The 13,503-nt window shown below is 50.5% G+C and overlaps 5 protein-coding genes across 5 annotated transcripts; 2 read left to right on the top strand and 3 right to left on the bottom strand.

Moving 5' to 3' along the window:
• Positions 1–647: 647 nt before the first annotated feature.
• Positions 648–1,096, top strand: BCR38DRAFT_320380 (uncharacterized protein; the record flags this gene model as incomplete). Its single annotated transcript, XM_040854764.1, has 2 exons — positions 648–786; positions 861–1,096. Coding segments are annotated over 2 exons (375 nt in total), but the record flags the coding sequence as incomplete, so codon positions are not given.
• A 442-nt stretch (positions 1,097–1,538) lies between these two features.
• BCR38DRAFT_406193 (uncharacterized protein) lies at positions 1,539–2,570 on the bottom strand (the record flags this gene model as incomplete). The annotated part of the gene is made up of 1 exon (XM_040858021.1): positions 1,539–2,570. The coding sequence occupies one exon, from the start codon at positions 2,568–2,570 to the stop codon at positions 1,539–1,541; it is 1,032 nt and encodes a 343-aa protein (XP_040718536.1).
• Positions 2,571–3,756: 1,186 nt separating this feature from the next.
• BCR38DRAFT_406192 (galactose mutarotase-like domain-containing protein) lies at positions 3,757–4,861 on the top strand (the record flags this gene model as incomplete). Its single annotated transcript, XM_040858020.1, has 2 exons — positions 3,757–4,274; positions 4,354–4,861. 2 exons carry the CDS (start codon positions 3,757–3,759, stop codon positions 4,859–4,861), a joined length of 1,026 nt encoding a protein of 341 aa, XP_040718535.1.
• A 44-nt stretch (positions 4,862–4,905) lies between these two features.
• Positions 4,906–7,753, bottom strand: BCR38DRAFT_128960 (DNA ligase I). Its single transcript, XM_040853543.1, has 2 exons — positions 7,023–7,753; positions 4,906–6,965 (listed from the first exon to the last, which is right to left on the bottom strand). The coding sequence occupies exons 1-2, from the start codon at positions 7,644–7,646 to the stop codon at positions 4,950–4,952; spliced, it is 2,640 nt and encodes an 879-aa protein (XP_040718534.1). The 5' UTR covers positions 7,647–7,753; the 3' UTR covers positions 4,906–4,949.
• A 2,140-nt stretch (positions 7,754–9,893) lies between these two features.
• Positions 9,894–12,220, bottom strand: BCR38DRAFT_422548 (P-loop containing nucleoside triphosphate hydrolase protein; the record flags this gene model as incomplete). The annotated part of the gene is made up of 4 exons (XM_040859538.1): positions 11,908–12,220; positions 11,682–11,856; positions 11,303–11,465; positions 9,894–11,252 (listed from the first exon to the last, which is right to left on the bottom strand). Coding segments are annotated over exons 1-4 (2,000 nt in total), but the record flags the coding sequence as incomplete, so codon positions are not given.
• Between the last annotated feature and the right edge of the window lie 1,283 nt (positions 12,221–13,503).

Genomic DNA, 13,503 nt, shown 5'->3' with positions numbered 1-13,503 from the left:
GAAGGTGTCTCCTCAAAGCGTGTCTATCAGCTACAGGTCTGGGGGACAAGAGCGAGAACAGTCATCGGTGTTAGAAAAGTCGAATTGTCGCTTCCAAAAAAAGTGAAGGGAACGTCGAACTAGAGCAATTGTAAACTCTCGGGTGAAATCCAAGGCTGTTCTATTGAGACGGGTGGGTGGTTGATACACAGTACAGAAATCAAGCCGGTCCAATTCGTTGGCAAATCCACTTACACGCGATGAAGACGCGCTCAAATTGTCAGACGCGTCTTCCAGGGTCGCCGTAGTTAAAGAGCTGCAGGTGTGTCGCATCACGCCCCACCCAGACCCGGTATTCTGAATACTCCCAATATTGCATATGCGTGCATCCCGCCGTCATAGCATCAATCATCCAATATAACGAATTTCAAGATTCAAGCTCTCCAAGCAGCCGGTGAATAGCCAACGGCACCGCCACCGCAGCAATGCCTCAAGACGACAATAGACCGCAGCCCCGAGGCCCGCCGCCGGGTGCTACTGCTCCTACAGAACATATTCAAAACGCGAAACCCCAAGTCTACGAGATCTTCCACGACGCCAAAGCCGAAAACAGTGACGGTACTTCCTCGACTGCATCCCCAGAAGCGCCGCCAGGACCCAAGCGAACTCCCACCATATCCGATGGGATCAAAACGATAAAGACGGAGGATTTCCTCGCCGTTCATCGGATACCATGCGCAAGGGAGGGGTTCATGACGGGCATCGGATCAGGTGCTGTAGTGGGCGGGCTACGATATGTCCGTGGAGGTTAGTTTGGTCACTGTGGGCGTGCAAGGCTTTCAATGACATAGTTATGACTGACCGTCGTGTTCCAAGTACAGCTCAAATACCAAGTGTAGCCAATTATGCCGTTACAGCTGCCTTGGTTGGCATGGTCGTACAATGGGAGTTTTGCCAATATCAAAGAATCCAGGAGAGAGCTGCAATGGCACGAGTAGTCGAGGTCATTGATCGAAAGCAAGCTGAAAAGCAACAGAGAGCTGAAGAAGCTGCGTTGCGGAGGGCTGAGAGAGCGGCGCAAGAAGCAGCACAGAAGAGTTGGTTCAGGTTCTGGTAGCTTTAAAATGCGCAAAAGCTCGTATTGTAATACTTCTGGGTATGGAATTAGGGGTATTGATGTCCGAAGTATTCCTCCCCAGCTGTCATATATGTATGGTCCTGCGTGTATATACACCATGAGCGAATGATCCTTTTGGTAGGACCGCAGGTTTCAAATGTACCCAGCACGCAACGGATACTCCCGTGGAGATGTAGAATAAAGCCAACGCCGAGAGGTTCGCCTAGCACTTTTGGGATTTGTAACCAGCTCCATGGACTCGATGACGATATTGGACCAAACGCCCTGAACTCCGCGTCCAGCACGCATTGTGAGCTAAACATTCTCACTGATGCCCGAATCGTTCAAACTGATGGGAAAGCAGCGCTTGTTCCAATACAATACAAACAGCACCAGTTGTCTTGTCCCCAACCTCCAAATTGACGGCCATCAATCTGCGTTCTCATGTTGTAACCATGGCACTCGGTTCCGCCTCCGAAAAGTGCACCTTCACCATGGAGTGCTTCCTTTCAAGTCCAGGCGGCTCGCCCAGCGCCTCCCTACGTCGCTGGTTTCTGCGGGCTCTAGCCTCACTCTCCTCGCGCTTTCTGTAGTCGGATAGCTGCTGTCGCCGCTTCTGGGCTCGTGCATAGGCAACTGCCGGAGTGGGCTTGAAGCCTATGCCATTCAACCCCGTTCCATCGTCGTCTTTGTCTTCCGAATCGTAGACTGTGATCTCATCCTCGTGCCAGGTAAGTGCCGCGCGCACAGGGTCGACTATGACAGGCTCTTCCTCTACCGTCTCCGTCGTCTTTCGTCTCGCATTCAGGGGCGGTGTGCCAGTTCGTCTTGGTCTTCGTGACTTGGAGTCTGCGAGTCGATTAATGGAAGGGTACGACTTCTGCAGCTTGCCGCCCTCTCCATCCTTACGCGTCTTCAACATGATAGGGTCAATGGCTGTTTCTAGTAATAGTCTTCCATTGGCACCGATTTGGACCGGCCCCGCGGCTTCGGCGCTGCTCTCTCCGTGCCTGCCAGGGGCGGTCGCGGGCTCCATGTCGGGCAACTTCATTCGCTTGCGCGCGGCGTCTCCGACATTGTGAATGTCCATGTCTATGTCCATGTCCACTTTGTCTTCTTGTCCACTATCCCCAGCGCCATCGAAATCGAAGACGAGCGGCTCTGGCAAGAATTTGGGGTGTCTCATATCGATACCGCGCTTGTCGCTAACGCGGCCATGCGTCGTCGTGCCTACCCCGCCCCCACTTTGGCCGTTCCCATCCAAAGCCAGATCGCGAAACTTGTTGGCCACTTTGGTTCGCGGGCTGCTGTTGCCATCCTCGAGCGATTGGTAATCTGGCGGCTCGAAGGTGAACACTGTCTTTGTCAGGTAGGGAACGTTGGGCACAGGAGCGGAAGATGACAGCTTTTGTTCAATTATGAGGTCATCCCGCTTTCGCTTTGGTGTTGCCTTGGGTGAGGATGGCTCCGTCATGATGCCGGCGTACGATGTATCGCAGTTTCAGGCAATATGGCGGAGAAGTCGTGCGGTGCAGGATTTCGTAAGAGGGCAGCCCAATAAGGGAGCGAAGCTCTGGGTAGAGCGGAGAGCGAGGAAACTAACGAGACATGGGTAAAGCGTATCTATTGTGATGTTCCGGAGAGAGACAATGGCACAATGAGAGTGGAACAGGTAAAAAGCACTTCGAAACTGATTGATACAATGCGAAAAGTTGATTGACTAGAAGTGTGGTGATATGTAAGACGCAGTTATGGTTGGTTCTAGGTGTAAGGTAGCAGCAGCGAATGTTAGCTCCTCCCAAGCTTGCTAGCAAGAAGCTTGGGAAGCTCCTACCTTCCTACCTACCGTTGCTCAGATATTGCAAGCTAGTCCCTGCGCAAATCCCCCGATGAATCAGCGCCATAACTGGAAAAGCACTTGCATTCTAGTCGTCACGTTGTGACCAGGTCATCTGAACAACTTGAGTATTTTTGTTTCATAGGCGCAGTGACGTAGCTGCCGAACTAGAGATTGAGACACGACATACCCAGTTATGTCTTAAGGTACATTACCAGTATTGCCGCCATAAAATGATTTAAACGCATTATCAAGCTATGAAATGAGTTGGAGCAATGTACATCGAAGTCTCACATTGTTGTTCGAGCTCACTATTGGCAATGCACACTGCGTATTCCAGACTCGAACTGTAGATTGGACCTCCACCACCCTACCTACAAACCCATCCCGTAAATCCAATGCTGCGAATATCGGGACTTTGCTGCATAACAGCCAGCAAGCATGTATAGACGCCCCAATCCCAATCAAAGTTCAAACCCATGATGCAGCCTGCCTTACCGCATCGATCCCCTCTCGCCTCCAATTACCCCGCCATGCCCCACCACCATACCCGCAGTGTCATCCACCTGACGAATGCCGCTGGTCCTCTTTGGACTTGACCTACAACAGTGGTGGACCAAGCTAACATCTTGAATAGCCTGAATCCATCGTCATGCGATATGGATGCACACGTCGTTACAAACATGGATCATAAAGATGCGTGAGTGCCCTCTGATTTTTCTTCCTCTTCGTATTGTCAACCACAACACCTTATAAACACCTGCTTGCACCTTACGAGTACCCCACCATCCAACAGCCTATCCAGCACCATCAACCCGTCACAATGTCCTCCGAAATTCAACTCCTCCCCCTTGGCGCCATAATACAAGCCTTCAAAGTCGACGGCTTCAACATCGTCCAAGGCTTCCCCACCCAAGACCTCTACGTCACGCACAACGGCCCCTACTTCGGAGAGACTATCGGCCGCGTCGCAAACCGCATCTCCAACGCCAAGATCACCTCACTCAACGGGAAGAGCTACTCCCTCGCCGCCAACAATGGGCCCAATAACCTGCACGGCGGTGTCGTCGGTTGGGGCAAGCGAGTATGGAAGGGGCCCAAACCCGTCGGTTTGCGGGAGATCCCCGGCGTCAAATTAGATGAGGGAGGGGAGAGCGTCGAGTTTACGCTTACGAGCGAGGATGGGGATGAGGGGTTCCCGGGTGAGGTCGCGGTGAAGGTGACGTATACTTCGGGGAAGCAGACATTGGATGGGAAGAGTGTTACAGTGTTGGGGTGGGAATACGAAGCGGAGTTGGTTGGGGGTGCGGAGGAGACGGTTATTAATATGACAAACCACTCGTAGGTTTTCAATACTAGCCCGGTGGTATATTTGGGGGAGGGCAGGAGAGGTGGGGGACCAGTGACTGATGCTATACAGCTACTTTAACCTCTCAGGCGGACCTACGATCGAAGGCACCAAAGTTCAGCTCTGCACACCATCGTATCTCCCCGTTGACGGCGATGGCATACCTACGGGCGGCCCGAAAGACTTCACCAAGGTGGCCGTCAACTCATACTTTACGCTCGGTGCAGTGGCGCCTGACATCGATGACTGCTTTGTTGTCGATGCGAAATCGTCGCCTAGCCAAGTACCGCTCGACACCCGCTCCTGCTCTCTGACGAAGCTCGTGTCGGCGAGCCATGCGGAAAGCAAGGTTCACCTTGAGGTTCTGAGCACAGAGCCCGCTTTCCAGTTCTACACGGGCAAGTACATCGACGTCAAAGCGGCAGAGGGTGCACCGGCGCGTGGCCCCCGAAGCGGGTTCTGTGTCGAGCCCAGTCGATACGTGAATGCGTGTAATGTGGATGAGTGGAAGGCGCAGATGTTGCTGAAGAAGGGCGACAAGTATGGTTCCAGGACTGTGTACCGTGCCTGGAAGGAGTAATGGCACATTTGTGTTGTACTATAAAAAGATGGCGAAGCGCATCTTCAATTAATTGGAAGGGGTATATATGCCTCAATGAAGCAATGCTCTAAGCCTCCTCATCCTCCTCATCGACCTCCTTGAGCGATGGCGTAGGAGCTTGCGCCTCCTGCTTTCGCCAAAGTCCGGCAAGGAATTCACTGCTACTCGCCTCTTCAATGCCCTTATCATCCCGTTTCTTGAGGAAGCGGGGGAACCGTAGACTAAGCCCGCGATCCTCACTAACTAGTCCAACGGCAGCAGTATATGTTGGCGACAGCGTAATATCTGCAAAGGCCATCTCCCAGACTTCCTGCGGCTCGAACCACACGTCCGGGTGCCCCGCGTACTCGACAAAGCTAGGCTTTGTCTTGCGGATATTCTTATACCGACCGCCACCATCATTCCCTTCGCCTTCTTCCGCCTCATCCTCAACCCCTTGCTCATCCCCTTCCTGGCCACCTGACCCAACATCGTAAAACTTCCGATTCGCCTTATAAAAAGCATCTGTAAATCCGCTGATGCATTTACACACGGCCTCGAGCGTCCCCGTCTCTTCGTTCCGCACAGCGAGCAGAATGGGCGACCACCACTTCGCTTTTCGGCCTTGGCCATGCCAGCCTGCGACAGGGACGAGGTCCAGCGTGTCGAAGGAGGACGAGTAGTCTTTCTTGACTTTGAGCCAGGAGTCGAGGCGTTTGTCGGGTTCGTAGGTGGCGAGGAGAGCTTTTCGGCGAGAGGAAGGTTTCGTGGTCGTGTCGCTGTTTTTGGCCTTGGCTTTGGATTTGCCTTTCGCCTTGGGTGTTGCTCCAGGTTGCTGAGGTGCTGGCTCGGTTTCTTCATGGTTATTGGGTGCGGGAAGGTCCGGCAGGTTGTCGAGTATTTTGACCATGAGGCCTTCGCATTTGCATTCCGTGGCTGACTTGAAGAACTCGAGTACAGCGTCCGAGTCCTGAGACGTGGCATCGAGGCTTTTTACCCAGGTGAAGTAGTGGGGGACCTCAATAAACAGCGACTTCAGCAATTCCCTTCGCTCCCTGAACGGTCGGTCGAGTAGTGGTTGGCCATTGAGATACATCAGATCGAACGCGAAGAGACACACGTCAATGGTGATGCTTCCAATCGCTACATCCTTCCTCGCGCGATTCGTCAATGTCTGGAAGTTTTTCAAACCGCCCGTCTGACGGTCCACCGCGACCACTTCGCCTTCCATGATAAAACTACCAACCCCCTCGCCACGGATCTTGGGTACCAGCCGTACCAGGTCCGGATACTTGTCCGTCATGACCTCGAGATGCCGCGAAAATATTGAAACTTTGCCTTTATGATCGCAGTGAATCTGTGCTCTTTGGCCGTCATACTTGTATTCGCATGCAAAATCTCTACCCTGAAGCTTGGTAAGCATCTCGGATAGGTCCCTGGTGATGCCCCCCAGCATGGGTCTGAGCGGTATGTGCATAGTAAGCCCGCTGCGTATCAGTAGTTCGTCACAGACCCCTATCTCGAGCATCACGGGGATAAGATCGTTATAATTAGGCCGCCGTGCAAAGCAAGCCTTAACGATTTCTTCTGCTTTGCTCCACACCTCTGCCAGTTCCTCCTTCTTCAGTGCCGCTAGGTCCTTCACAGACCTCAGAGGAAATTCGGCCCCGGGGGGTCGAGAGAGCTGAAATGCTCTAGAGAGAGCAATGAGCATAGTAGTCTTGACGGCACCAATTCGGAGATGCTGGCATAGCGTCCGCACAATATACCGGCTCTCCTCTCCACCTCGCGCATCCTGCATTAATCTATCGACAATGCGCTGCTTTGCCTCTCCACTCCCTTGCCCTTGGCTATTGGCGATCTTGACCAGCGACTGGTAGACGCCCTGAATGGTCAAAGGTTTCGGCTTGCGAAGCTTGAAACTTTGTTTCTTTTTCGCCTCAAATGCCACATCACCCGCATCGCCATGTTTATCGTAGATGGCTTTGAGCGACCTGTTGTCCAGTCCGCAAACCTGTTTCAAGGCCTTGAAGATAGCTGAGCCACCGAGACCGAGTTCAAGAGATATATAGGGGGGCGAGATTGAGTTTGTGGCCAGCCATACCTATTCCATGTCAGTTTCTTCTATACGATGGATTACCATACTGAGAAAAAAACCTACAGCGGGCAGAAGGCTATCGGAGTCACACTCTATGAGCAATCGTAGACAGTTGACCAATGTGTCTACAATCTTGATACGACTTTGGGTGCCACTGACCAGCACAAAGCACCTTGTTAGCAGCGCGTATGATGCATGGCCGTCCTCTGTAGCCCAGTGGTCCTTGAGCTGATATACGTATTTGCTCGGATCAAATGTCAGCGGACTCTCGTCGAATGGTATCGATTGTGAGACCGTGTCTACGGACGCTGCAACCGATTGCAGCGAGAGTGTTCTGTTGCCCTTGGATTCTGGAGCTTTTGGTTGCGACAGGGCTTCCTGTGCTTTTGCACTGGGAAATTCATCACGAGGTGGTACCGATCGATCTTCTGCGACAGATGCAGATGCGCCCTGGTCTCCCGGCTCGGTATCTTGTCGATTCCATTCGACCTGAAGCTTCCTAGCAAGCTCTTTATCGGTCAATTCTTGCTCTTCTGTCGCAATTGCCTCTTGGCGCTGCGCGCTAGGCTTAGATTCGGAATTGGAGGTTGCGCCATTTTGCTTCTGCTTGGAAAAGAAATACTCCAGTCCTTTGGAGGGCTGTTTGTTGCCGTCGTTCAGCTTCCTCCGCTTCGCAGGGCTCGACATTTCGCATCTGTGAACATTGGCATTTCCATAGAAGCATCAGCAACACTGAGGAGCCAAGTCACCGCGACCTGGGAATCATGAATGATGCGCCTCAACGCAATCCTAAGTCGCGTGTAATCCAGCTTCGGACCGGAGACGCGTCTGAATCAATGACGATGTCGTTATGTCAGCAGCCCGCTTAATGTCAATCGCAAGTCACAAAGGCAAACATATGCATATAGCCACTAGGTCAAAGCCAGCCTCTTTGCGACTTAGAACGCTACAACACCAATACTACGATTGGACTACACATCCGCAATATACCTGCTATCGGCTTACTCTGTCTGTTCAATTACTTGTTTTATTAAAACATATCTGAAACTATGCAGCACTTAATCAACGTTGACAACCTTGCAAAGTTTAAGGAACATGCTACATGACTTGCCCCTTATCTCAGGATCTTCGGTGACTGACGTACCCTAATTTCCATAGCAAACACATATGACACACGTACATTAGCAGTCAATCACTAATTGAATAGTTTAATTGTTATTATAACTCTTCTACTATCATAATATATCTGCTACGTACCCTAAGTCTACCTTTATCTAGGTATAGCGCTTAGGCAAACTACCTAATTGGTAGCCTGAGGTCATAGCGAGACACAGCTGAGTTACTTTAGCGCCTTTGTGCGGCTTGTATCCCCATCCCTATACTTCCCTTCTTCTCCTTTCTATGTATCCGGAATGCCATTACCAGTGCGATCGTACATGGAGCTTTCTTACTAATATTATTTATAATATGACTCTCACGTTACACGGAATGTGGATGGCAGATAAACTGGGCTTAAACAACACTGTCGTATAAATAGTGATGAATCTAGATCAACTATAAATCTCGCCCTTGGATACCTACGACACATGTCAGGCATGAATTTTGCGGCTACGTTTTTTTTTCAAATTAGAGATATACCTTCCAAAGCAATTCCTTCGTTATCGCTACGTTGAGCACTTATGATACGTGACCCCATGGGGGGTTGCCCTATAGCTAGAGATAAGATAGATAAGAGCTATAAAAGAGCTCTGCCAGGCCAGAATAGCTGACCTGGCCATCCTTTCCCAATACAACAATTCACACCCCATATGCACTCGCATCAACTTAATTGCGTCTCTGCTAGCCATTGGAAACCCCCATGGTTCGCCTTGCTATATCGGCCGCAGGTTATGCAGTATTAGGTACAGTGACTTGCAAAATCGACTTCCCATTCCCGACAAAACAGGGGTTCAAGGTGTAGATTATACGAAAAGAATTTTAGCGTTTTCAGCGTGCGGGATGCCATGCTAAGTACTCTAGTACCCACGAGCACTACTAATGACCGGCCTAACCATAGGCGGCAAGTCACATCGACGCATACATAAACAGCTTCTTTAATAAACTACTTATGTAGATACCGTACTCTAATACATAGACCATTCTCAGGCCTTATTCACTTGGATCAAGATGTTCTCTGCCTCCTCGTATCTCCCGAGTGCATGGTATGTCGCCGCAAGTGAACCCATACTCTCGATCGTGTGAGGATGCTTCTCGCCTAGTATCTCTTGTCGTAGCTCTAGCACTTGGATCTTGATCTTCTCTGCCTCCTCGTATCTCCCGAGTGCATGGTATGTCGCCGCAAGTGAACCCATACTCTCGATCATGTCAGGATGCTTCTCGCCTAGTATCTCTTGTCGTAGCTCTAGCACTTGGATCTTGATCTTCTCATCCTCCTCGTATCTCCCGAGTGCATGGTATGTCGCCGCAAGTGAACCCATACTCTCGATCGTGTGAGGATGCTTCTCGCCTAGTATCTCTTGTCGTAGCTCTAGCACTTGGATCTTGATCTTCTCTGCCTCCTTGTATCTCCCGAGTGCATGGTATGTCGCCGCAAGTGAACCCATACTCTCGATCGTGTGAGGATGCTTCTCGCCTAGTATCTCTTGTCGTAGCTCTAGCACTTGGATCTTGATCTTCTCTGCCTCCTTGTATCTCCCGAGTGCATGGTATGTCGCCGCAAGTGAACCCATACTCTGGATCGTGTGAGGATGCTTCTCGCCTAGTATCTCTTGTCGTAGCTCTAGCACTTGGATCTTGATCTTCTCTGCCTCCTCGTATCTCCCGAGTGCATGGTATGTCGCCGCAAGTGAACCCATACTCTGGATCGTGTGAGGATGCTTCTCGCCTAGTATCTCTTGTCGTAGCTCTAGCACTTGGATCGAGATCTTCTCATCCTCCTCGTATCTCCCGAGTGCATGGTATGTCGCCGCAAGTGAACCCATACTCTGGATAGTATTCGGGTGGCGCTTGCCTAACGTCTTCTTTCGAAATCTGTATGCTCTTCTGTCTACAGCTTCCTTCTCCCTCCATCGGCCACGGTCATATAAATAATTCGAAACTCTTGTTAAGAGTTCCGATGCTTCGTTCTCTCGCTTACATAACTCTGCCCATTCACTCACTCGCAGTGCGTGCGCAACATACTTCTCGCATTCTCCCCGTAGATACCGCTGCCGAACCTGGAATAGATTGGAGACAATTTGCAATGCCATATTCGAGAAATCGCCTTCCTCCCCTGGCTCTCCTTGTTTGTTAAGTCCATAACGCGTAGCCTCTTGCACCAGCTTATGCATCTCGTATGCCGGGCTTTTGTCTTTAGAAGCCTGTTTGCTTAAGAACGAGAAATCCCGAAGGCGGGTGATTGCTGCGAAAACGTCATCGTCATCAGCCTCGCTATCGGTCGAGGAAATCGTAGCGCCTAGGCTGACTGTATCACTCGTTGCATCATCGGTCGCCGCCCCAATTTCGTCATCGTATCTCGCGGCGGATTTGATCATTTCAAATGGGATATTTTGGTTGTCTACGAAGGCATGAACATGTAGGATCCGATACGCCATCTCGTTGTCTTGACGAATTTGTTCGATCGAAATGCTCCATGTTTTTAATATACTATTTGAGACTTGAATTCGTCGATGTCGGTCGAACTCGGCTTCCTCTAGCATCTTCCATCGCTTCTTGCTTCTGTGTAGCTTCGATAGGTATGCTTTGATAGTCGTCCGCGTTCTCCGTATATATGCTGCGGCTTGCGAGATAGCAAGCGGTAGCCGGTCGAGCTCGGTGAGAAGTGCAGCAGCATCTTCCGCCTCGTCATTACCGACCTTCTTGTTTCCAACTCTCTCAAGCAACGCCATCGCCTCGTCGAAGGCCATACTGGAGACGTTGATCGCCCGTCGCGCGCCGACAAGGCTCCCAGCAATCTGCTCGTCGCGACTCGTCCAGAGCACCGTGCCTGTTGGACCCCGTGGGATAAAGTCCCTCAGACTCGATACTTTATCTTTGGTCTGCTGGCCGACGCCAAACAAGCCGAGATTGTCCGCATTATCGAGAATAAGTACCCAGCGTGTATCCGTCTCGATCCCTTCACGTACCGCTTTTAGTAGCTTTTCACCTTCCAGTGTGCTTGTAAGGCCAAGCTTCTCCGCGATCGACTTATAATCTTGTGTAAACGTCGTTTCATTATCGGCATGGACCCAGAAGACGGAGCAAGTAGGGTCACGGCAGCTGCGGTAGGCAAATTGTAAGGCAATCTGTGTTTTTCTTAATTATATTAGTTTCCGTAGCAATGATGCGGATGGTAGGACATTTACCCAGATCCACCCAAACCCCAGAGGGCAGCGCTCTGGTAGTCGCGGGATGGGGGAAGGAGCACTTCCAGCTCAGCGAAAATAGCGCGGTCGACGATATCCTCGTTGCGTGGAAACGGGATGAGCCGCTGTGGGGTGCGGGTACGGATGTGCGAAGTTGGAGGTTCTGTAGGTTGTTAGTCCAGTCGTCGCACACGCATGGACGGAACCGTGTCTTGAAACGCTATATGTATCTTCCGAACCACAACTATTCACTACATACAACATCAAATGCACGTTCAAGCATGACTTCCTAACTCGTTGAACCGTTTTTGCAGCTCATCCTTACCCGTCGTAGTTTCTCCTTCCGGATTAACAGCAGGGATATTGATATTTAACTCACGGTGCATGAGTGCTGCCTTATAAATCTCTTTGACATTGCTTCGAACCAAGTCGAGGTTGTCTTGATCCGTCTGGCTGTCCCCAAACTTGCACAATCCTCTATGATCGGCGTTCAGCTTCACGATATGCTCGCGATCCCCAGGTAATCCCAGCCGTGCACTGTCCGCTGGCACAACCTGTAGGATGTGATTGGTAATAGAATCCACCGTTCTTTAATATGAGCTTACACTGTCTTGAGCACCCCAGAACGAGATGATATCGTATTTATCGAGTTGGTGCCTGAAGTGTTCCTGTAAGATATCCGAAAAGATGCTTCCTGATTTGAGAGTCTCAAGCATTTCATCTCCCTTCTGGAACCCTGCCGTCCTAGCGATCTTAGTTGTTATACCGCCAAGGCTTACCAACGTCGAGTCTCTGCCGCTATGTGGTGTAGCAAAAAACGCCAGACCTCTGGTCGCATCTATTATGGGCTTATACTTTGGATTGTTGTGCGCATTAACCAGCGCCTGCTTGATCAGCAGTCCGCCCATGCTGTGGCCCAATAGCAGAATAGGCCGAGACTCGTCATCCCTTTTGATTCGGATTGCCTCGAGAAGTTCGCTAGCCTTACCAACGAACGTGTCCCGGTCCTTTCCATAGACTGCTGTCGCGTTATACTCGTATAGAAAGATTCGCGATTCGGGAACGGATTGGGGGAGGTCGGCACGAAGCCACAAGCGTCCGTCCGGTCCGGAAGGCTTGCGCCATGTGTCCCAAGCGTGGTCAGTATCGGGCTTGTTTCGAGGATTCAGGCCATGGACGGCAATGATACTAAGATACATTAGCAGGTAATTCGAGAAAATACCAACGTTAAATTTTCACGCACTCCACCTTGGTTGGTTTGCTGTCAGAGATCTGGGGATCCGGAAAGAGTTGTCGCAAAGGCTACGTTCCTGTGTTAGCTGTCCGTGGATTCCAGGTTACAGCACGTAACTCACCATGATGATCCCATGCTTTTGCTTGTTGTTTCATGAGTTACAAGATTTGACACAAGTATTGCCGATACTAGATCTTAATATCAACTTGTCATGGCATGAAGAGGAAAAGCTCTAGCTGCCAGCCTGATCCGGCTGAGATAGGCAAAAAGAAACTCCTATGCGCAATTTAACCATCCAATCGCGACAGACAGAACGAAACAGAGTCACATGACCGGTATTACTAACGCATCTGTGGTTAAGTGTTTTGCGTAGGCTCAAAATGGCAAATTCCTCCGTCTTCCTCGTACTGTGTGTACAGTAATTATAGCGATCTGTTTTCGAACAGGTCTGCAAGAACGAGCCATCATACAAGATGAATGGATCGTGCACAACCTACTTTGGGCTGGTAGACCTGAGCCGCTCAGCTTTGGTTTCCTTCTCGCATTGCCTTCATCTGCAGGCAATACCTTCGCCGCTGAAGGCCATCGCTCTACTAACTAATACAGAAACTGCTCTATGATATGATTCAAGTAAATGCGTGAGTATTATTCCTAGCTGATTAGGCAATGCTTATATTGGATTGTGGGCAAATGGCCTTGTATTGAAGATTTCATGATCTCTGAAGAGTCATGAAGGAAGTGAACAGCGGCCATAAGGACCTTGTATAGACAGGAATGAACGATGCCTGCCTGTGGGACAGGCAGGAATTGTGTGGTTCAATGGGTGGTGGTCATATTAGCCCATAACGTGCGGTACGTGGCCCTATATCCTTCCAAGACTGACAGTCTTGGTGTAGTAGTCGTGAAGGTCCAACATCTTATATCTCTCCCAAACCAGATGATTCGCAAATTGACGATAGCTTCAAGA

The sequence above is a fragment of the Pseudomassariella vexata genome (assembly GCF_002105095.1).
Source record: "Pseudomassariella vexata strain CBS 129021 chromosome Unknown BCR38scaffold_3, whole genome shotgun sequence".
NCBI classification, from domain to species: Eukaryota; Fungi; Ascomycota; class Sordariomycetes; order Amphisphaeriales; family Pseudomassariaceae; genus Pseudomassariella; species Pseudomassariella vexata.
Note: the sequence above shows the minus strand (reverse complement) of the source record. Positions and strands in the feature narration are given on the sequence as shown.

What these genes read in the sequence shown, in the direction of transcription:
- BCR38DRAFT_128960 (XM_040853543.1), bottom strand. Translation starts at nt 7,646, where the DNA reads ATGTCGAGCCCTGCGAAGCGGAGGAAGCTGAACGACGGCAACAAACAG. An exon ending in CCGATAGCCTTCTGCCCGCT is followed by an intron (nt 6,966 to 7,022) that starts GTAGGTTTTTTT and finishes GACATGGAATAG; the next exon opens with GTATGGCTGGCCACAAACTC.